The following is a 23,115-nucleotide window of genomic DNA, read 5'->3' on the forward strand; positions in this document are numbered from 1 at the left end:
GATCTGTCTGGTTTTTCCGGGGTCACGAGCACAGGTCGTGGATGTGCCTCGACCTAAAGATGGCGGCTTCGGCGATTAGGACTGCTGCATCTCTGCGCACGAGTGCTAGTCGGCCCGTTGCTTTTGTAAGAAAAATTCCCTGGACCGCCGCCTCGAGTGAGTGGGGAAATGTAGCAGGGGCAGAATTGTTAGGTCTGAGCGATCCTTAAGAGCCCTGCTTTCTGTGAAGTGTTTAAATCAGCGTGGTGGCTGGATTAGGAGGCTGGCTGGGGTTGCTTCTGAGCCCACCAAGCTGCAGAATGTTTGTAATTAAATGTTTAGGGATGTCCCTTGAGCGTTTGGGGCACGTATTCACGGTCTGTTGCCTTTTGGGGGGATTTGGTGGAAAGGCTTATTACTCTGAAACTTTAAGATTTACAATTTTGAAGGGTTTAATTTGATTTCAGTGTAGGGAATGAATTCGAAGGGGCAAGATTAGAGGCGAGAAGACGAACTAGAAGTCAATTTCAGTAACTTAGTTGAAAGACGAGGACCCGAACTAGAGTGGTGGCAGGAGAGAGGTCAGATCCATCTATGTTACCGAAATAAGATCGACAGGTTTTCAGGATGGCCTGAAGGCGGGTGGAGCACAGAAAAGGAAGGGGAGGAACGACTTCCAAGTTTTTAGCTTTGGTGAATTTCGTGGTTAGATTGTAAAAATAGGTCGAAAGTAGAGGAGTAAAATTTAAATGTGCTGAGTTTGAGAAACCTCTTAAGGTCTTCGTCAGGCAGTTGGGCACAGGATGTTGTGTATCTAGATTGAGAAGTGCACTCTGCAGCCATACTGCTTGGGCTAGAATTGCAGCTTGGCCTTTTAGTAGTTGTGTACCCTGACTAACGGAAGGTAATTTGGGTAAAGGGGTCACCAGTGCTCATCAGTTACTATAAAATGAAGTCAATACTATCTTCCTTATAAGATTGTTGATTGGATTAAGTGAATTTATATGTAAACTGCTTAGACTTGTGGTAGATACAGAGTAAATATGTGATAGTTTTCACGATTGCTAAAATTGAAGCTCATGGGAGAGGCATAGGCTGGAGAATAGAGGGTAGGGAATGATCAGTACTGAAATCCCTCACCAACTTTGATTTTTGTCAGCTCCTGCTTTGAAATAAGGTTTTTCCTTTGCTTACCAAAATTTTGGTAAGCAGTTTTACAATTTACACTTTTACAATTTAAAGTTTTACATTTGCTTGTGGTCACTTTTGTAGATAATCCATGTATGAGACCAGTTCCGTTAAACTGTAGAACAGGGGTGATGCTTCTCTTAGTTTTTGTGGCCCAGGTAAGATAGTAGGATGGGAAGTAGATCCGTTTGTGTCCCAACTTCTCAGTATGTCACGGGTGTAGACCATGCCCAATGAAATGTCTTGTTTAGGCCCTATGAGACTGTGGGAAGGTTCAGGGATTTCTTCAGCATCTTGCAAATACAAGATCCCAGACCACAATGGGCTGGTTTAAAACCTTTTGAAAGTCTCTGTATAACATTCCACTTTGAAACAGTTTTCTCTAAGTTCATTCCTTCATTCATTCAGCAAGTATTTCAGGAGTATTTGTTTTGTGGTAGGCATTGTTCCTGGTGCTGTTTTTCCGTAAAAATTGTAGATAATTTGGGAAAAGGGTTGCCTTCCAGAGCTAGTATGTTTTAGAAGTGCTCATTTCCTAGAACTTTAATACTTGGTTTAAAACATGTATATTTAACACTATTTTATCCTCCAGTAACATAGAACAGTTCTGTGAGATTATGATCTTGCCAACTGGTTTGACCAACTATTAGAGCTCTTCAGAAATCAAGTCCCTGTGGGTTTTTGAAGGATTCCTAGACATTTATCCATTTAGCAAATATTGCCTGCTTGTGTGTCAATCACTGTGGATTCAATTGGGGAGCTTGCACTGTAGTGGTGGAGGTGAGGAAACTTACAAACAACACATGCAGGCAGTTGTTGAACCAATGAAGGTAAAGGAACTAGGAGAAGTAAACGAGTAATGTAAGTGCAAATCAGAAAGTACAAGCAGTGTAGTTCAGAAGAGAAAGAGATCGTGTTTTTTGGTCTTTAATGTTATCCACCGTTCATCTTTGAGCCCTCATGGGGCTAGTATGTTGTCTTGTATTGCAGTAGAAACCCAATAAAACAATATTCAGCGTATGTATTTGGCCTCGGTCTTGAAGGATAGTTACAGTTTAGGCAGGAGGAGATAAGATTACTGACATGTCAAGGAAAAAGAATGACCTGCAAAATGGGAATCCACAGGGCGCATAAACAGAATTTCATTTGCTGTACAGCAGTGGGAAATAGGGCCGGAAGGGACGGTCGGGTCAACTCAACAACTTTTAGAAAACCAGCTATTAGTCTCGTGTAAACTTTAAATTATGAAAGGCAGATAAACTGAGATGTTATTTGGAAATCTCTATTAATGTAGCTAGCAACACTGTGTATTGTAATTGTCTTCTGTGTGATCTTCTCACAGGGAGTATAATCCATTGTATCTACTGCAGTACCTGGGATATGAAGGCTACAGTCACCCTAGCCATTTGTCTCTATGCATGTCCCCACACCATCACCTCCCCCAGTCTGGCACATTCCAGCTTTATAGTCATACCTTAGCTGCCTCCTAACTCTCAAGGCTACAGGAAATGCAAAGTAGCTCCTGTTTACCAGAAGTTTGGGGGTTCTAGGACCCCCTTTGATTTCTATCTACAATGTAGGATGGTGGATACAAAATGCATTAACTAGTTTTAATACGTTTTCTAATACAGGTGAGCTGAGAGAACACTTTGCACAGTTTGGCCATGTACGAAAGTGCACTGTACCTTTTGTGAGTATTATTTTTTTTCAGTATTAATGTTATCCTTTAATTCCTGATTTTTTTTTTTTTTTTTTTGGTCACAGCATATCAACTTATTTGAGTGTCTAATGGAGTGAAGCTGTTGAGTCTTTTTTGATAAAATTATGGGTGATACTGATTAAAATGTAAAAAAAAAACCACCCCAGAAAAAACATTATTCTAGGCATTTATGCTAGTTTATTGTTGGTGTGTAATAAATTGCCACCAGCTTAGTGGCTCAGAACAGCATACATATATTCTCTCCCAGTTTCTGTAAATCAGGAGTCTGGGTGCAGCCTCACTGGGTCGTCTACTCAGGTCTGCATCCTTGTGTCCGTGTGTCAGCTGGGGCTGTGGTCTCAACAGAGGCGAAACTGGGGGGGATTGAGTTCCAGGCTCCTGCAGGCTGTTGGCAGAACACATCTTTCGATTGTCAGACCGAGATGACATATCTGCTTTCTTGCTGACTTTCCGCTGGAGGCAGCTCACAGATTGTAGGGACTGCCTGCAGTTTCTTGTTGTCTGGCTTCTCGTCGGCTATTCCCCAGCATGGCGGCTTGCTTCCTTCAAGTTGGCGAGGGAGTTTCTCTCTCCAGCTGGTAAGACAGTCTTACAGTCATGGAAGTGACACCCCATCACCGTTGCCATATAACCTGATCAAGGGAGCAGCATCCCATCACTTTTGCCATATAGTCTTTTGGCTAGAAGGTCACAGGTCCCCCCCCCAACACACACATATGGACTCTCATGGGGTGGGGATTACACAGGGGTAACATGGTGGGACACCGTGGAGGTCATGGATCGCCTGAGAGTTCTGCCTGCTGCAGTATTATGGGAACGACTTGAGGTAGTAGAGGATAGTTCATCATCAAGCTAATGGTGAAGAATAGCTGTTTTAACCTTTTTCCTCATTAAGTTGGGTACTTTTTTAAAAAGTGTTTTTATATTTATTACATTTCCTTTGCTTTCTCATGAGGGTTTAGAAATCAGTCTGTAATTTGTTCTGCTTTACCCTGGGCTCTATTTTTCTGTGGCTTTCTAGAATTACTCTCTTTGGCAGGGTATGATGTGAATAGAGTTTACACACGGAAACTACCCCTTTTTTTGCCCGTGATGTGAAAAGGCTGTGGCAAAATATCAACCTAGATTGAGTACTCAACTCTTGCTTTAATGTTACCTGCCTTCCAGAATCCAGCGGATTGCATATCCAGTGCTGGCGCAGGTGTAGGAAAACTGGCACCCAAATCAAGTCTAATGGGTACCTTCATTTTGGGAGGATAGTCTGGCAAAATCTATCCAGAATAAGAATTTGCCTTTGCTTTGCTTTACCAGTTCTCTTTCTAGGAATTCTAATCTACAGAAGTGTGGTCAAAATGTTCAAAGCAGCATTGTTTAATAGTATTATAACAGGAAAAAACCTAAATGTACATTGGTGGGATTAAGTAGATATTAATTCATTGATACAGTGGAATTTTTTACTGTTGATTTAAAGGAATGAGGTATGTGTATTACGGACACAAAAATCTGTAAGCTTAAAAACTGTACAGTTTCACAAAGAGTATGAAATGTTTGTTTCTTGAAGGTTCTCCAAAAAAAGTTACAGCTATTTCTTGGTTGCCATTTCCCTCTTAAAAGTATAAACAAAATAATTTAGGACCTGCAGTTAACAGATCTTAGATTTAAACAAAAGAAGGCTTAAACCTAAATAAAATGTGACAGGAAAAAAATTGCTTTCTAGTTAAATTCCTTGTACTCAATTTAGAAAATCAGATTCCCATTTTAGATATATAATATCTAAGGTTTAACGCAAGTTTTAAGGCCTTATCTCCAAAAGGTAGAGGAGAGTGCTTTAGAAGTTGTCCTGTTTACCTGAAGGAGTGAATCACTGGAACATCACTAGAAACTTCTCCTGTTTTAGGTTAACACTTAGGTTACTTTGAAGCATTTCATAAACTGCATGGGGCCGTTTTTAGGAGTCTGATTTTAGGGGGCAGAGCACAGTAAGACTTTGTAACCAGACCGATTATGTACATTGAGTGAATAGACTTGTTGGTATCTGTCCTTTACAGAGTAGGGCAGGGCGAATCCAAGCACACCAGAATCTATTTTCCATGTGTGCTGATGTATAGGTTGAATAAGCACTCCGCCTTTTGTACAAAGTAGCAAAGTTGTTGAAGTTAACCAGAATTCTGGAACTGGGTAAATAAGGGTAATACATAGTTTTTCTTTTTTCCTACTTTTTTTTAGGAGTATGAGGTAACGTGGCGGTGATGAGGGTGATTGGTCTCAGAATCACTAGAGATAGAACAAGGTTCTAAAGCTTAAATTTCCTTTCTAGGTAGAAGTGAGGACGTTAGAAACAGGAAGAGTACTTCTTTATATGATCAAAATTTCCCTTGACTATTGCCATTAAGTGTGTTTTGTATCTAGAATGGCACAGAAAACTCATTCTTACATTTCTTCAGTGGCAGCAGAAAAGCAGAATATGATAACATAGGGATTAAGCTTTGGGTAACTAGGAGTGAACTAGGACTATACATTAAGGTTTTTGATTTTATTAAAATGTCTTATCCCATTTTGGTAAATGAGAAGTTGGTACCTTGACATGGAGTTTATGGAAACTCGCAAGTTCATGATTGTTTTCCTAAATTTTGAATTTTTAGGACAGAGAGACTGGCTTTCACAGAGGTATGGGTTGGATTCAGTTTTCTTCAGAAGAAGAACTTCAGAATGCACTGCAACAGGACAGTCATGTTATCGATGGAGTAAAGGTAAATATTTTTGTCATATCGTGAACTTTGTGTGTCAGTGAAATAGGTCAGAAGTGTGAAATGACAGGGATTTTGGGAGATTTAAGAATGGTGGAGGTGGTGGTAGAGTGCGCAGTCTAAAAGCTCTGGGAAGGGAAATAAAGGAAGACCCTGTAATGGTTAGCAAGCATGTATAACACCAAATAGTGGAAATAGCAGTCTACTCACAAGCCAGGAGTTGAAATCCTGGCTTCTCCTGACTTACGATTTTTAATCGAAATTCAGGGAGTCTTATGAACAATGAACATCCTCATATTGGTGCTGATTCCCTAATAAAAATGCAACCTTGAGGTGGCAGTCTTCAAGGGTTTTTTTTGTTAAGATTTTATCTATTTTTAGAGAGAGGGGAAGGGAGGGAGAAAGAGAGGGAGAAAAACATCATTTGGTCGCTTCTTGTATGTGCCCTGGCTGGGGACCAAACCTGCAACCCAGGCATGTGCTCTGACCAGGAATTGAACCAGCGACCTTTTGCTTTGCAGGATGGACACCCAGTCCAACTGAGCACACTTGGTCAGGGCACTAATTTTTAGTTTGAATGTTTTTGCAGACATTGCCTTTCTTTACAGTGCTTATTTGATTTTTTTTTTTTCAGCTCCATGTTCAAGCTCAAAGACCAAAAATTTTGCGAGGGGATCAAACATCTGATGAAGATTTTTGAGACTATTATTGCCTATTAAATAAAGTAACACAACTGAAAATTTTGTCTAAATGTTTTTATTTGAAACAAATAGGTGCACCAAGCAAGCGCTTAATTTTCCCCACTCCAGAATAAAACAGAGCACAACAGGGCAAACATCATTTGGCAGGACAGTTCCAATATGTGAACATCCTTCTACTCACTGTGGTTGTGGTAACTTTACTTATAAGCTGTCATTCTTACACAAAATATTAACCCCAAAGTACTAACATCAAACATAAGGAAGTGGTCTTAATTTCATGTGTGGGGCAGTATGTTCTATAAATGCCAAAATGTGGGAGAAGCACAAACACAACTCACTCTTTAAAAAAACTAAGTAGTTCAAAGTAGAATTTTCCATCCGCCCTTTCTCCCGTAATAAAAAGTAGTGCTGGGGTATGATACCCAGATTTGGTTTTTATCTGGCCCATTTACAAGGTGTTCCCCCATATGACTTGCATCATTAGGGTTATGGGTAATAGTCCATTCACTATGAAGAGGCGTCTCTACTCCTTTCTCCTCTTCTTGCCTTCATGCTCATGTTCCTTGGGGCGGCTGCTATCTGAGGGTCTTTTAGAGCCACCGTGCTGTTTGGCTTCTTCCAAAAACTTGTCCAAACCAAAAGGATCTTCCTCAAACTGAACTGGTCCTTCTCGACCTCTTTGCCTACTACGGTCTGAACCAGAAAACTCCTTATCGGGAACAAATCTATGGAAAAAGAGAAAGGACTATGAAATACTTTAATCTCACTGGTGCAAACACTGAAACTGAGCGGTTTGCTTTATACCTGTTGGTCTTTATTCTGGCTTCTAGGTCATCACCATACATGTCCTTATCCAAATTTTTACTGGGCCTGTAAATATTCTGGGCCATGTCTTTACCACCTCTCCAGGCTTGATCATAAACATTGTAAATTTCATCTTCTCCACCTGCAAAACCACTGTCCATACCCTGCGGAAAACGAGGACATTAAAAGTGTATGTATTATTATTTATTAAAAGTTGCATCTCACTACATGTGAAGACTACATTCACGTGAATCTGACTACATTTATAGTTCACATTTTCAACAATCTGTACTTAAAAAGATACTCATTAAAAAATGTTCATAAACTTTGTTCAGTCACCTTTGTGTCCTTAGATTAAATAAGGGACTCATTAGCCAGTCTAACTACTGTAGTGAAGTAGTCAAAATGGAGATGCTAGTATAAGCAGCTATTTGACAATTTCAATTTGTATAGAGGCAAGAAGATGAAAGAACTCAAACATCTAATGCCATTTAGAGCAGGGATGTCAAACTCATTTTCACCGGGGATCATATCAACCTCGTGGTTGCCTTCAAAGGGCTGAAATAATTTTAGGACTGTATAAATGTAACTACTCCTTAACTGTTAAGGAGTTGAAATTACATTCAGCCCTTTGAAGGCAACTGCTAGGCTGACGTGTCCCCCGGTCAAAGTGAGTTTGACACCACTGATTTAGAGTAACATACCCCTTAACTGCCTGAGAACGTCACTATTACAGCATGAGATAATAGAGCTCTCAATGAAAATCTTAACAACAAACTTGTTTCATATATTTAGAAAAATTTTCATCACAGCATTTAAACCTAAGCTTGTAAGGGGTGACTCTCATATTTACTTAGGTGGTGCTTTCATTCTTAACCCCCTTCGTGCAGACTGGTAAGATGCCATTGCATAGTGTTTAAGAACATAAGCTTTGGAATCAAGACAGCCGGTATTTGAAATCTGAGTTCCATCAGTTACTAGCTAAAGCCTTTATGTGTCACAATCTCCTCATCTTTAAATAGAGGTAATAACAGGGTGACTTCATAGGGTTTTTGTAAGGGTTAAGTAAGATAATACAAGTAAAAGACAGAATACCAGCAATATAAAAAAGCACCCAGTAACTTAACTAGAAGAGCTTACTCAAATGCTACCTTTAGATCTTTTTTTTAAGGATTTTAATTATTTTTAGAGAGAGGGTCTGGGAGAGAGGGAGAGAGACAATGATGTGAGAAACGGATCAGGTGCCTTCTCCAATGGGCCCTGACCAGGGACTGAACCTGCAACTTAGGCAGGTGGCCCTGACTGGGAATCAAACCAGCAACATTTCACTTTGTAGGATGATGCCCAACCAACTGAGCTAGACGGGTCTGGGCACTACCTTCAGATTTTAAAACCTCCAAGTCACAATCAACTTTCCTCCCTCTACACCCCAGTAGAACTTTATACTTCTATATTTTTAACACAGTCTGCCTTGTCTTTATTTATATACACATAACGGTCTTCTCCAGGAGACTTAAGTGTTTTCTGAGGGCGAAGGCACATCAATCTTTGATCTCACTCATGCAGAGTAAATAATAATGCTGGGTGAATTTAAACACAAAGGTTTTCTTCAGGCCTACTGTGTCCTAGCTAGTTAATGACAACTGATACTAAAAATTAGACTTCCTGGCTAGTACTTTAATTTTACACACACAGTTTCATTTTTTAAAGATCCCAAGTTTATGTGTTTCAATAGCATTAAAAAATTTTTTTTTCAAAGATCAACAAAAATTAAGAGATACTCTTGTAGGACACTGGCTCTATTTTAGAAATAAAAGAACAACATACCAGAACCAAGTTTTATAACCTAATCTCTTTCATTTTCTACTAGAGTCTCAATTTTTAGCTGTCGATCAAAATTAGAGCTGTTTCATCTTACTTCTCTCTTACATTACACAACATGCAACTTCCAATTTTTTTCTGTCATCATGCTGGCATACCTAAGGTTGATCTAAACCTATGCTGTGTTTGTTCATGTGCTCTTCCCTGAGGATTGGTTTCATACCAACACTGAAGATACGCTATTTCTATTGTACCTTGGATTGGTTGAACAGCCTTTGGTCATACTGAACTTCATTGGAAGTCCGAGGATTGGGCACACCAAGTGCAATGGCCTCACTGATATCTCGGTTTTCATTTCTCTGCAGTTTTGACCTGTTTTGAAATACAATGTCACTAACTGAAAAGACTTCACAGACAAGCTGAATTTCAATTTTAAAAATACAACCAATCTCAGAAGCAAAGGAAATGAGTATGTCCTGTTAACATCTTATGAACATATATTCTCTGATAATGCATAATTGGGCTGGCAGCCCTTACAGCATTTCGGATAGATGATCATTTGAAGAGGTAGGGTTTTATAATCAGGCCCTCCTGTTAGCTGAGAAGAATTGCTAAGAGACTCATTCTTGACATGGAAATCTTTAAAATACAAGCAATCACCTTCCAACACACGCTGAGATATGAAGTTGCTATAGTCTATATTTGCCATTATTAGATGGGGATGGGAGGGGGACTGGATACAAATTAAGTGTATCACATGAATCATTTTCAATGAACTAGAATCAGTTTTTTTACCCAACCACATTTAGTAATTTCATCCTATTAGAATTTTGAGGAAAGCACATCAATGACTGGATTACTCAGTATGATTTTTGACATTCAGATTAATTCCCCTGCTGTTTCAGTATGTAATGCAATCTATATCACAATGAAACCATGGTAACTGTCATTTATTTTGCTATAAACTCAGGTCTTGAAATGATTTCTATAGACCATCTGATTTTCATCCAATCACTAATTTACAGTTTTTCTATGTTATCAATTTTCATAGCTACTTTGCTGGTTTTAAGGGCCCAATTTATGCAGAGCTATTTTGATTTTTATAGCTTAGGAATTTCAGACCAAAAGTATATTAACTGTGCTTTCACACTTCATTCCTCTTTATTCTACACTGTACATTTACCCACAACTCTGAATTTAAATTTTCTGCTTTTGCATGACTTCATTTATCCAGGGAGATGGAATATGCCATCAAACAACAAAGAACACCACCAGCAGAAAAATCTTCGTTTAAGATATGAATTGAAAAAATGGATTGTATCTGCTCATAGGATGAGTCTTGAAAACTGCTCATTAGCAAAGAAAATGTTTTATATTTGCATTTAACCCTCATTCAGAATTTCACCTCCATATTATAGCGTTTCCTCAACTTTTCAGCAATTTCAGTCTTCAGCCTTTGGTGAACCACAAACTTCACTAATCCCTACTTTATTCCAAGTTTGTTCTATACAAGTCTGTGCTTATAAGAGTGCTTTGTCTATATGTCAACTATATGTCAGCTATCTTAATTTTAGAAAGTGCTTTGTCAATTTTCCCAAATCATTTTATATAGTAGCTCTGCTGTTCTGAATTTTAAATGAAATTGCTCATGAGAAGAGACCAATTTTCACTTCTTAGAAAATGGCTTTGCTCCTCCACTGTACTTCCTGGAGTGCTCTGCATGTAGAAGGATCTCAATAAAGGTATCACAGCTTATTTCCTGTCTAGAGGAACAGGCACATAGTAAATTGGTCTCATCATTTGAAACTGGAAGAGAACAGACAAGAACAGTCCTACCCAGTTCCTTCTTTCACAAACATGATCTGAATTTCCTTTTCTATATCCTCATCATTCTCAAGTCTAGCTGACTCTATAAGGTGATGGAAGAAAAGATTATTTCCATGGATAGTCAATTATTCTGTTAAGACAAATTAAGTAAAGTGCAAGGAAATAAATGCTAATTTATTAAGTTAGCAAACTAAAGAGAAGCAACACTGGTATCAGTGGACTACACCTCTCTAAAAGACTCACAAAGGCCAGTCTTCATAATTCGTGTTGGCCTCAAATAGTACCTACCTCTTATCAGGAGCTGCCCTGGAAAGATTCCGGTCATGCTGTCTCTCTTTCCGCCTGTCGTGCCTAATTTCATCCCTCTCACGTGCCTCCCCATCCTCTGTGTGGACAGAGTTGAAAATAACTTCATCACTGTATTACTCATTAATATGTTGAACAAGAGAATATAATCTTTAACCTTAGACAAAAATTCCATGAACTTCATTGTGGTGACAGTCAGCTCTTTTATCTTACTTGCAATTAATTTAAATCCAATAGTATTGGTTTAATTTTTGAATGTGAATTCCAGAATCATGCATGCAGCTTAAGTATTCAGGGGTAAAGTGTACTGATGTTTTTAACTTACTCTGAAATTCATCAAAGTAGTAAGGTGGATTGAAAGATAAAGAGATGGTAGATAAGTGATAAAGCAAATTTGACTATGTTAATTATTAAAAAGAATTGTTAACTATAGAATGTAGGTGATAGAGATATGGGTGTTCATTTTACGATTCTTTCCACATTTAAATGTTTTAAAACTTTTGTAATAAAATGTCAGGAAAAAGAATTACGTGTAAGTTTACCCTTATATATTCAAAGACTGCTAGCTTTGCTTGTGGCCCATAGGGGCTGGCTGCATCATGGTCTCTATGTACTGTGTTTATGTCTACCTTCATTTTCTCTATTCTTTCCAGTCTGAAGGTGTAGTGTAGATAAGAGCATGAGTGTTGGAGACAGCCTGTCTAGATGCAAATTCTGTTTCTGCAACAGACTGGCAATGTGACCTTGTGCGGATTACTGAACAACTCTGAGCCTTAGTCTCCTTCTCTGTAAAAACAGTGACAATGCAATGCAAATAGTACCACTGCATTTGGTGGTTGTAGGTTATACAAGGTAATCCACGTAGAGTGCTCAAGTGATGCCTGCCATGATAAGCTCTCAATAAATGTTAGTTTTTATTAATATATAGCAATAACCTTTTCAAAACTTAATTCATTTCTCAAGAAGAATTCTGCTGTTTTTTTTCTGTATCTAAGTTTAGAGAACTAAGATACAGGGAAGTTTTACTTCTAATTACCTTCAGTGGTTACATGTGGAACAGGCAGGTATTTATATCTTGCCTCATTAAGTCATTTATATATGGTTCAATGAAGTGGATCACTACTTAAAATCTTGGTTACTTCCGTAGAGTTAAACTCCGGAATCCTATAACTAATTGCCTGCTTGATACCTACATTTTAAGTTTATCATGTCAACATCTAAACTCCTAATCTCTCCCTCTCAAACCTCTACATTGTACAGTCTTCCCAATATTAGTAAATGTCAACTCAATTGTTCCCAAGCGCTCAAGTCAAAAGTTCTGGAGTCATCCACGACTCCTCCTTTTCTCTCATACTTCTACCCAATCCATAAGCAAATTTGTTAGTTCTACCTCCAAAAATACATCCACTATCTGACCATATTTTCACTACTCTCATCATCTCTCATCTGGATTAATGCACTAGCCTTCCAAAGGTTTCCCTGCCCATCCCGCAGCCTCCTAACACTGCTCACAACCCTTCCATTGCTTCCCGTCTTACTTGAAGTAAAAGTTCATACTTTTACTTAGTTACATGTTCTTACAGGGACTAAAATCATCTGGACACTGCTCTTCCTATTTGACCTAACTACTCTGACACCTCATTTCCTACTACTCTCCTTTCTCACTCTAATCCAGCCATTCTGGCCTCTCTGCTTTCCTTGAACACACCAGGCATATTCCCAAGTCAGGGCCTTTGCGCTTCTATTTCTTCTATCTAGGATGCTCTTCTCCTAGATAGCCACATGGCTCACTTCCTAATTCCCTTCAAGTTTTCTGAGCTAATGTAACCATCTCAGAGGTGAGGCCTATTGTGGCTACCCTCTCCTTCTGGCACTTTTATCTCCCTTCCCTATTTAAAAAAAAAAATCTATTTACTTATTCAATATTTATTTATTTTGAAAGAGAGGGGAAGGGAGGGAGAGAAACATCAACGTGCAAGAGATACATCCACCAGTTGCTTCTTGCATGCCCCTAACTGGGGACCTGGCCGCAACCCAGGCATGTGCTTGGGAATTGAACCAGTGACCTTTCAGTTCACAGGTTGATGCTCAATCCACTGAACCACATCAGCCAGGGCTGTTTTATTTTTTCCATAGTGATTATTACCTTCTAATACACTACACACTTAACTTTTCTGGGTCTGTTTATACTCCCTAGAATGTTCATTACTATACCCAGGCCCCACCTGTCTAGCAGAAAACCTTGTATCTAGAAAACAACTTTGCACGCAGTAGGTGTTCAGTATGAAGTGAATGAATGAATAAAATTGTACTAGTCAAGGATTTATTAATGAAACAAAAACTACCCTCACAATTTTCTTGAATTAAAATTACTCTCCTCACTCTAAATGAATTAATTTACCAGTGCAGACCACTAACCAAAGCAAGAGAAAAAATACAGGCAGATTTAATGATTAGAGATATATTACCCTACAAGATAGAAAAACTCTGGGTTACTTTACCATATGGGGGAGCTAAATTATTCACATGGAGACTTCCTTTCTAAGTTTCAGGAAAAATTCAACAAGAGAAAACCAAGGCTATCATCTGAGTAATATGCAGTTTTTTAACTATATGGCTCAGAACTTTAAAAACTTCCACTGTAGTCCCATACTGAACATCTACATTTAAATATATAACTTTATTTTTTTGCTGCGTCAGCTTAATAAGGGAGAAGTCACTCTTACTCTTTCATTTCTACACAATTTCTAAAATACTACATTTTCTTTTTATGTATATGCTACTTTTATATGCGGTAAAAATCAATAGAGATTTTCTAAAATGAGACACATATTCTTTACAAAATAAATTCAATTTGGTAATAAGAATGTCATACCTTTTTCCACATGGGTTTTGATCCCAGCTCTTCTCTCCCTGGCTTTCTGGGCCATTTCTCTAAGTTTCTCTTCATGTTTCTCTTTCTCTTTTTGAGCCATCTTTCTCTCTACTTGAGCACGCATTTCCACAGCTTCACGAGCCTGTTAGTGAAGTCAGATGTTAATAAGACACTATCAAGGGATAAATTACAGCTATCATCTAGCTCCCTGACTGAAGTCTGGCTTGAGAAAGCAGTTATACAGAATTCAGATTTGTTATTGCTTAGAACAAAGATTCTCGCCCACTAAAAGACAGCTTGACTAGAGAGCACTACAAACTTGGATTTTACACTCTGGGAAATGTCTCAGTAGTTAAAACTATAGACCCACCTCCCACACCCCCAAATCTTGAAAGTCAGTGCTTCATTAATGCTTTCTCAGAAACAATCCAAAAAAATAAAATTAAAGAAGATTCCAATGAAGTAATTTTCAATATCAATAATGTAACAGGAACTGGTTATATTTTCAAAATCAATCAAGTAACCTCAAGATACGTAAAGCCTTAACCTACAAGAGAATTTTTATAGGGGTGCTCAATGTAATACTTTTCTATATTCTAAACATACACATAGTTTATGTGATTTTCAAAGTCACAAATTAATCCTTAATATTAATTGACAGCCAATACTACGAATGCCACTGTCTGTACCATTCAACTTGTCAAAATGTTTATTTGTCCCCTCCCTGCTACTGACCTTCTGGGGGACATCTACATCTAAAATAGAGGAAAATTATGAAACCTAGTAACAGTAGCTGGCAATCTTTGCAAAATGCTATCAGTCTTTACCAGGCAATCTAGTATTCTGAGATGTGGTGAGGAAGCTGGGCTGCCAGCAGTGGGGGTGTATCCGAGTGTATAAAGGCCGAGACCAGGTACAGAGCTGCAGCTAGCACCTGCCATCTCTGGCACTCATACCACAGCTGAGTTTCTCTAGGTACTCAGTACAGTAGCTAAATAACAGAATCTTAAGGTACCCAAGAACGTATTTACAAATTCTCAGGAGCATTAAACAATTAAATTATAACAGACCAACCTTCCGATCAGCAATGTAGAGGGCTTCAGCCAGTTTGGCAAAATTTTCGTTGATGTGCACGGTCTGCAGTCCCCTTCCATCAGCAGCCAGACGTTTGTCTAATGGAATTGTATAACCCTAGTGTGTGAAGCAGACAGACAATGTCAGTCGCAGAGGAACAACAATGTCCTTAAAACTACACTTAAATATGTCCGTTCTGACAACCACTTAGTTGGAGTTCTTTTCCTTACATTTTCTTCACAAGTACGCAACAGCAGCAGCTAATACTGAGTGCTTTGTGTGGAGGATTGTTTAGCACTTCACACGTTATGGTCTCATTTAACCTTCACAATAACTCTCTATTAAGACTGGTGACATTATTGTTTTAATTTCACAGATAAAGATACTAAAATTGAGAGGTTGGGTAATGTCCCTAATGACATACAGTTAAATAGGTGGATGAGCTAGGATTTAAACTTAGTATGATTTCAGAGCTCATGTTCTGGGAAAATAGCTTCTCATGCAAATAATTGTGAATTGAAATAAAAGTAAATCACTATCAAATAGCTAAATATTTGTCCCTCAAGTAAATGTAACAGTCACACAAAGGTGGAACAAATCACTAACATAATAGTATCTATAGGTAATATAATCTGCAGTACTGTTTAAATGTTTTGTCAGATTCTTGGAACCTTGTAAGTTTTAGTAAATGGAAAAAAAGATAAAGTTTGCTAGACAACTGAGATTCTGTGTTCTGAAATTTTGCATCCTATTTCAACAATTCAAGGAATATGCTTAAGCATCCATGTAACTTCCAGACTCAGCTGTGTTTTTTCAGATTTCTAACTAGATTCCCAAATGTTGACCTCTAGTACCAGGTGTTTATTTCCGATATAAGGAAGTGTTATAAAATCAGCTCAAAATACCAAATAGTTCCTACATATTAATCCCCCCAATTAACCCACTCGACAACTCTTTTGTTTTAGGATGAGTATATAACTTCCTCTAGGGAATAATTTATGAGTACATGTAATCCATGGTTTAAAGTGGTCTTCACCCATCCAAAACAGAATCATGAAATAAGGAAATAATGATTAGGAAGATTATTTCACATCATTTTATAGACTTTGGAAGCTTTGGCAGCTAGTACAATAGATATATAGGATTTAAATAACTTATGCTTATAATGCTATAAACAAATAGTTGTAAAAAATTAAAGCACTAAATATATCTAAGTATTCACTGTATTTGTCATATAATCATTTAAATTGATTCAATTTTTTCAAAAATAATTTTAGACATAAATTTGAGTTTTCCATAAAGTACTATCTTTCATCGATGTGCTATTTTATTCTACCTATTCCTTCTCTATGTGCTTCTCTGATGACTAAGAATCTATGGTATTCATGTCCCTGGCATACTAATATTTCTATTACATTTCTATTACTTTTTTCTATTTTTAAAAAAGGAAGAAAAATCACCTAAGTTGCGTGTTCCTATATGAAAACATTTAGCTAAGTGAGACACTGAGGTTTCACCTGAAGTTACCTAGGCTGAAGCTCCTTCTTGGGTGTTTTCCAGTAGGTTCTAATACTAAAAGACTGATTTTATAACAACTTAATTACCTTTGCATTTTTCCAGTTTGAAATACAAGGAGGAATCTTCCACTCTTGTTGTTCCTTCACAGTCATCTGAGTTGGGAAAAGAGCAGAAGAGGAGACACTTTTAGATTTATAGTCTAGCTAAAAACCCAGGTGTACTCTTTTTCTTCAAAGGCAGATATATGGATGAATTTAGTCCAAAGCTAATTTAGTCAAAGGCTCATTCCATTTATTTGGTAGCACTATATACTATGTTCCTTTTTATGTGGAGTCTAGTAATAACTTTAATATAAAAAATGGAAAATAATCGAAGTTATGTTTGAAAGTTATAAATGCTGGTTAGTATTTTTCCATATTTAAAGTGATATGACTTCTTTCAGATGAGTACTTGTTCTGTTGGGTAATAAAACATACTAAGAAAAGCCACTCAGATGATCAATTAGAGACCTAATGATCCCAGGTACTCACATCCTATAACTATAACAACATTCTCATGTCAGCAGACCTTGTTAATTCCATTAAAAGCAGGGGTTAGGTCAATAATAAAACTAATAAGTAACATTTTACATAGATCACAAGCACTCTGGAACTATACATTTTTGAGTGGGTTCCTATTTGATCTTGGAAAACAAATTAAAAAAGAAAACGCATAAATGTGGTAAAATGTACTTGTATAGCCATATAGACTTTATTCTATGGAAAAGTTATTTATAGAATTAATAGTCATGAATACAAAATAAGATTTTACAAATGGCAAAGATTACCTTTCGGCTAGGAGAATGCATGACAGGTGCAGGAGGAGAAGGTGGTCCCCGGGGAATTTTCTTATTAATCCTGATGTACAAATGAAAGCACAGAGTGTGATACTTTTTTCCCTTTTAGTTAGTTAAGTCTGGAGTCTCCCCTCCTCATTATTTTATCATGTAAAGCTTCAAACACATATGAAAACAGAGTGTTTAATGAATGTCCATCTTACAATACATCAATCACTCAGCTTCAACAATTACTAAAACATGGTCAACCTTGTCATCATCACTACCCAGCTTATCTCCACAATTTTGTTATCACTTCATAGAATAATATACTTTTTCCCATTTAGAAAACAGCTTTATTAAAATACAACTGACATGCAACTAACTATACATCCATATTTAAAGTGTGCAACTTGATTCAGTTTCAACACAAGTATTTACCTGGGAAACCATCATCAGTCAAAAGAGTGAACACACCCAACATCTCCAAAAGTTTGTGTGCCCTTTTTTTAAAAAAAGATTTTTATTTATTTTTAGAGAGGGGAAGGGAGGAAGAGAAACATCGATTGATCAGTTGCCTCCTGGTACATGCCCTAACTGGGGACTGAACCGCAACAAAGGCACATGCCCTGACCAGGAATTGAACCAGTGACCTTTTGCTTTGCGGAACGATGCCCAGCCAAATGAGCCATACTGGTCAGAGGTCTGCACGCCGTCTTGTTCTCATCACCTTTGTCCTCCCCTCCATCTCCCCAGGCAACCACTGATCTATTTCCTGTCACTACAAATTAGTTTGCATTTTCTAGGGTTTTATAAGAATTGAATCATACAGTATGTAATTCTTTTTGTCTGGCCTTTAACTCAGCATAATTATTTTGAGATGCATTCATGTTATTGTGTGTATTAAAATTTATTCCTTTTTATTGCTCAATAGTATTCCATGTATAGAAGTCCTACAATTTGTTTATCCGTTTATCTGATTATGTACATTTTTCTCCTTTGACATCTTTTTTAAGAATAGTGGTTTGTTCCCATGAAGCCACCTACTTACTTGAACCTTGGAGGCTCCATTGGATCTTTCTGCATTTCCACCATCCGAATAACCCTCTGTTTTGCTCCAGAGTTAAAAGCCACTCCTTGCTGAGATGGTGTGTATCTGAAGAATACAGATGAAACTAAAGGTATAGCTAGATCAAGCTTTCCATAGGTATTTTTCTATTATGATCATAAGCTAAGCTGCATGGTCAATTCTTTCACAAAGTATTATCAGAAAATTGCAGAGCAGACAGCAATGGAGGTAAGAGAACTAACAGCAATTATGAGTCACAAGCAAAATGTAAACTAAACTCCAATTAGTGCCAGTAATCCATCTCTGTCCATTTTCCACCATGGATGGCACAGTGTTCAATTTCACAAATAAGAGGTCCAGAAAATAGTACCTATTTTTTAAGTCTGCATTTGAGGAAAAAATGATCCATAATATTCTCAGCAGGCAACTTACAGTTTGGAGCTTTTGCTAACTATAGGTTGTAAGCAGAGAAAGAATAATGGCAGCAGCCCTACCAACGCTTAATTTTCCCTTAACATCTATTTGTGAATCATCTCTCCACATAAAGATTTAATTGAGTGAAACCCCTCAAAATCTGAAAAAATTATAAGGATGTTTATGATTATATAAATGATATTAACACAGTATTATCAACACCATGTATTATATTATTATATAATAGCATTGCATTATATAACATTACCAATATATTAATATTTATATCCTATAAATATTAAGTAAATATATAATATCTACTATATAAGTGGAAAACCATAAATAGCAATTGTGGTTTGGATCATATACTCTAAGTAACTGTTATTTTTCTAAAAACAAAATATTTTGAAAATACATAACTAGTATCTTCAAAGTGGTACCTTAAATTCTTTTCTCTTTCAATTGTCTGCACAGCGGCAACAGGCTTCAAGTCATTATTTAAAACCTGCATTTACAATTGTGACTAAATAGGACAGTGAAAGAATACCAGGATCCTCAAGTCCAACCAAGTCTGACATGAAACTAAGACTTCCAGACACGATTCATACCTGATATACTGAGCAGGAGCCAGTTTATCAGCTGCCCGAACTGGCATGGCCGCAGCCACCTTCTGTGATACAGATTTTTCTAAGGCGACCCTTGTCTTTTCTGTTATCTGAAACACGAAACACCACATTGAGTGGTTTGGAATTTAATAAAGATGTAAAAAGTCACCTAAAATAGTTCTGCATAGCAATTCCCAGTTACCTCTTTAATAGCTTCTTCATCAGGCCTTTGCAGGTCCGGGTCATCTGCATTCATGACTTCCTTGGGTACCAGGTCAGTGTATTTACTATAAATGACCTGAAATGTTCAAACACAAGCAGACTTAAGAAAAGCAGAAAATGAAAAAAAAAAAAACCCAAAACCCATTAAGTCATTTCGGGAGTCAACATGTCCTCTCAGCAAATGTATAAATTTAGGACAAATATTTTGTCTTCTAGATTTTAAAACCAAAGAAATGTAAAATAATACACAAATTGCTGCCTTGGCTACATAAGTTAATAATTTTCTTTGACCTCATGCATTTAAATTATTTAAGATCCAAATAAATTGTGCCAACAAAATCTTATGCATTAGTGATCCCTATATTTGAAACTCACTAGGACTTGAAATTAATGATGATATAAACTGCCTATAGCACCATTATTTTGGATTACAAGCTCATCAGAATTTAAGTCAGGTTACCAAATACTTCCAAATTCACTGGGCTTGGAAAATTTCATTGACTCACCCTACTTATAATGTCTGTTTCTTTCTGGCATTAAATTGATTCATAGTAAGAAAAGGAGCATGTGTCATTGTTAAAAATCCTATAACATGAGGTTTTTGATATGAAAAAAACTCCTCAAAATACATTCTATATACACAGCTTGTTTCATACTCATTATCCAAATTCGGGATGGCTATGTGATTTCTTCTAGACTCAACATGGTTTCCATCAGGCTGACACTGATGCGGCAGGCCCCTGACAAAATATAAAATCTTACTTTCATGTCCGTCTATACAAACACTTTCATAAAAATTTAATGACAGATTTTATAGAAAAATAAAAAAGAGGTACTGGAAATCCAACAAATAGCCTTCTACATTTTGCTGCTTGATTCAGGGATTCTGTGATACACATGGGAAGGACAACTTATGAATATATAAGAAGACCAAATTTCTGGGTACTTGAGATCTTTAAAATTTTTCTGCAAAAAACCCCCATTTACTACTGTAAGCCAAAGTCTTATATCAATAATTGCATTCTATCACAACATGCCTTAAAATTGCTAAAGGAAATGCATGCTATTCTTAATTTCTTACTCTAAACCACAGCAAAAAACACTTTATGACCCATATACAACCTGTTCTGGTTTTGCCTACAGCTTTAACCTCCCCCTATACCTCTCATTCCCTCATTCATTACGCTTCAGTCACATGGGCTCCTGTTTTTTGAACACAACATGCTGTTCCCTGATTCTGAGCCTTTATAAAAGTGTTGTTCCCAGTTCTTCAAGTGAGTTCTCAATCTCGGAGTCTCAGTTCAAAGGTCATGCACACACGGGTGTAGGCAGGCCCGGGCTACCGTCACTAATGCAGCTAATCATTCAGTGTCACAGCACTCTGTTCACTGTCTTCAAAGCACTGCTCTCAGTACAAAATTATCTACCTATTTTACTGTTTATCTGTGTCCCCTATTAAAGTAATAACAATACTAAACGCTGGTGTTTATTAAGCACTCATTTTGTGCCTCTGTTCTTTTGCTTTATACATATTAACTAAGTTAACTTTCCTATCAACACTATGAGACAGGCACAATGATTATGTCTACATTACAGAGGAGGAATGGCTTATTCACAAAGCATCTCCAGTGCCTGTAACAATGTCTGGTCCACAGGAGGCATTCAGTCAATACTTTTTTGTACAAAAGAGGAATTTATGAATTTTAGAGCTGCTCTATCCCATCCTGAAGATGAGTATATTTTAGGCCCTGTAGAATATTCTATAAGCTGTTAATTTCCCCCAAAAAACATCTCTCATGGTGAGAGACTAAAATCTCTAGCTTGTTTTTCTCAGGAATTAGACAAAGGATCAGGTAAGAGGCAGAGATGATTCACCAGAAACATGTACTATATGTGAGCTACTAGAGCCACTAGCCTCTGAGTGCACACTTTAGAAGCGACCCTAAAGCTCACTCTGGTTGAGAAGAGGGAGGCTCGGTGCATGAAGATCAAGCCGCCAGTAACTGACCTCAGAAGTCTCATTTTTCATCAGGATGAAAAAAATCTACATGACAAAATTTAAAGTTATACAGCGGTTCTCTAGGAAATAAACCAGACTATGAAGGGTTAATTACTTTTACAGAGCAGTCATTACAGGAAGAGATTCTAAGTAAACGGCTCCCTTGTAGTCATATATGCTCAACATAAAGTTTCAATACTAATTTAGCATACAAGAGCCATTTGCTGCTTCTTATTTGGGTATTCCAAAGTTAATAACCCTTTAAATGAGCGTCAGTAAGATTCTAGCAGCTCACAAAGCTAAGTGACGGACATCTTAAGAGCAAGATTCCTCCATGGTAATTAACATAAACCCCCAATTTTTACTGCCAGAAAACCGAATGTGCTGAAGAAATTCAGTATATCCCAGGAGGCAAAGGGGCTAGGGATGGGTATCTGAAAAATACAAAAAATTCCTGAAGGTATCAGGAGTGCAAATGAGCTTTGTGAAAAGATAAACCAGTAACTCATCTGTGGAACAGATTTTTTTTAAATTAATGAAAGCTGGCAAAGAACTAGACTGGCTAAAGGACGAGACGATAAACATATGAATCACTTCAGAGTGAGAAAGAACACTATCTTTAGGTTAAGCTAGTTTGTGAAATCACACGAACAAGGTAATAAATAATAGCATACAAAATCATCTTGGGGTTAAAATTGTTGGATTTGGGGAGGCAGGAGAGGTTGAATGCATCTTTTAGGTAGTATCATGGAACATTTCCTATGCAACTATTTTGGAAGGAAAAATGTGAACACCAAGGCTTTTTATTTTAAGACTTATCATTCAAGTCACAATTGAAAAATATCTTGGTAGTTCTACCAAGATTTACTTCAAGAAATGTTTTCCCTCCCAATTTTGTATTACCATTAAGTCTTGCACACAGTATTTACTTCACATGTACAATAGATGGGTGGCCTTAGACTTGTCCTAGAATATTATCCCTTGGAATCCTGCCTTGTTCTTCAACTCTTATACCTAGTGTTAGCATTTTCCATTCTTGTTCTGAACTCTCTGGTTTCTGAAGAATACTGATCCCTCTGATATAAATCAGAAATACTTGTACTATACTGCAAATTCGATAATCCAACAAACTATTTTTATCGTATGTAAAGAACTAGGCATATCAGTTTCCTGAATAAGATTTTTAAAAACTCATTTTGTATATTTAGTGGCCAATTTTTTCTTCTTCTAAATTAGGAAAACCAGTGATTTTAAAATAGAGTATTACTGCCACTTTCCACTCCCCTTGCCAGGCCTTTGTAAATATGAGAGGTGTGTCTGATTAAGCCAATGGGGATGGCATTTAAAAGATATGTTAAATGTTATACAATGCTCAAGACAGTCCCAAACAATCAAGAAATGTCCTGCCCTCCAAATGCTGATGCATAGTGGG

General features: G+C 37.3%; 2 protein-coding genes across 2 annotated transcripts in view; one reads left to right on the top strand and one right to left on the bottom strand.

The window, feature by feature from the left end:
* The first annotated feature begins 13 nt into the window (after positions 1-13).
* SLIRP (SRA stem-loop interacting RNA binding protein) lies at positions 14-6,374 on the top strand. Its single transcript, XM_024567754.3, has 4 exons — positions 14-156; positions 2,799-2,857; positions 5,530-5,637; positions 6,269-6,374. Exons 1-4 carry the CDS (start codon positions 42-44, stop codon positions 6,332-6,334), a joined length of 348 nt encoding a protein of 115 aa, XP_024423522.2. The 5' UTR covers positions 14-41; the 3' UTR covers positions 6,335-6,374.
* SNW1 (SNW domain containing 1) overlaps positions 6,375-23,115 on the bottom strand; it is a 29,722-nt gene continuing 12,981 nt past the window's right edge. Inside the window, exons 4-14 of the mRNA XM_024567753.3 lie at positions 19,665-19,760; positions 19,466-19,572; positions 18,426-18,530; positions 17,387-17,456; positions 16,647-16,712; positions 15,043-15,159; positions 13,969-14,110; positions 11,076-11,172; positions 9,215-9,332; positions 7,140-7,303; positions 6,375-7,060 (exon numbers count right to left, since the gene is read on the bottom strand). Of these exons, the coding sequence (XP_024423521.1) occupies positions 6,859-7,060; positions 7,140-7,303; positions 9,215-9,332; positions 11,076-11,172; positions 13,969-14,110; positions 15,043-15,159; positions 16,647-16,712; positions 17,387-17,456; positions 18,426-18,530; positions 19,466-19,572; positions 19,665-19,760 (1,284 nt within the window). The 3' untranslated portion in view covers positions 6,375-6,858. The remainder of the gene's footprint in view (positions 7,061-7,139; positions 7,304-9,214; positions 9,333-11,075; positions 11,173-13,968; positions 14,111-15,042; positions 15,160-16,646; positions 16,713-17,386; positions 17,457-18,425; positions 18,531-19,465; positions 19,573-19,664; positions 19,761-23,115) is intronic.

The sequence above is a fragment of the Desmodus rotundus genome, chromosome 7 (genome assembly GCF_022682495.2).
Source record: "Desmodus rotundus isolate HL8 chromosome 7, HLdesRot8A.1, whole genome shotgun sequence".
Taxonomy (NCBI): domain Eukaryota; kingdom Metazoa; phylum Chordata; class Mammalia; order Chiroptera; family Phyllostomidae; genus Desmodus; species Desmodus rotundus.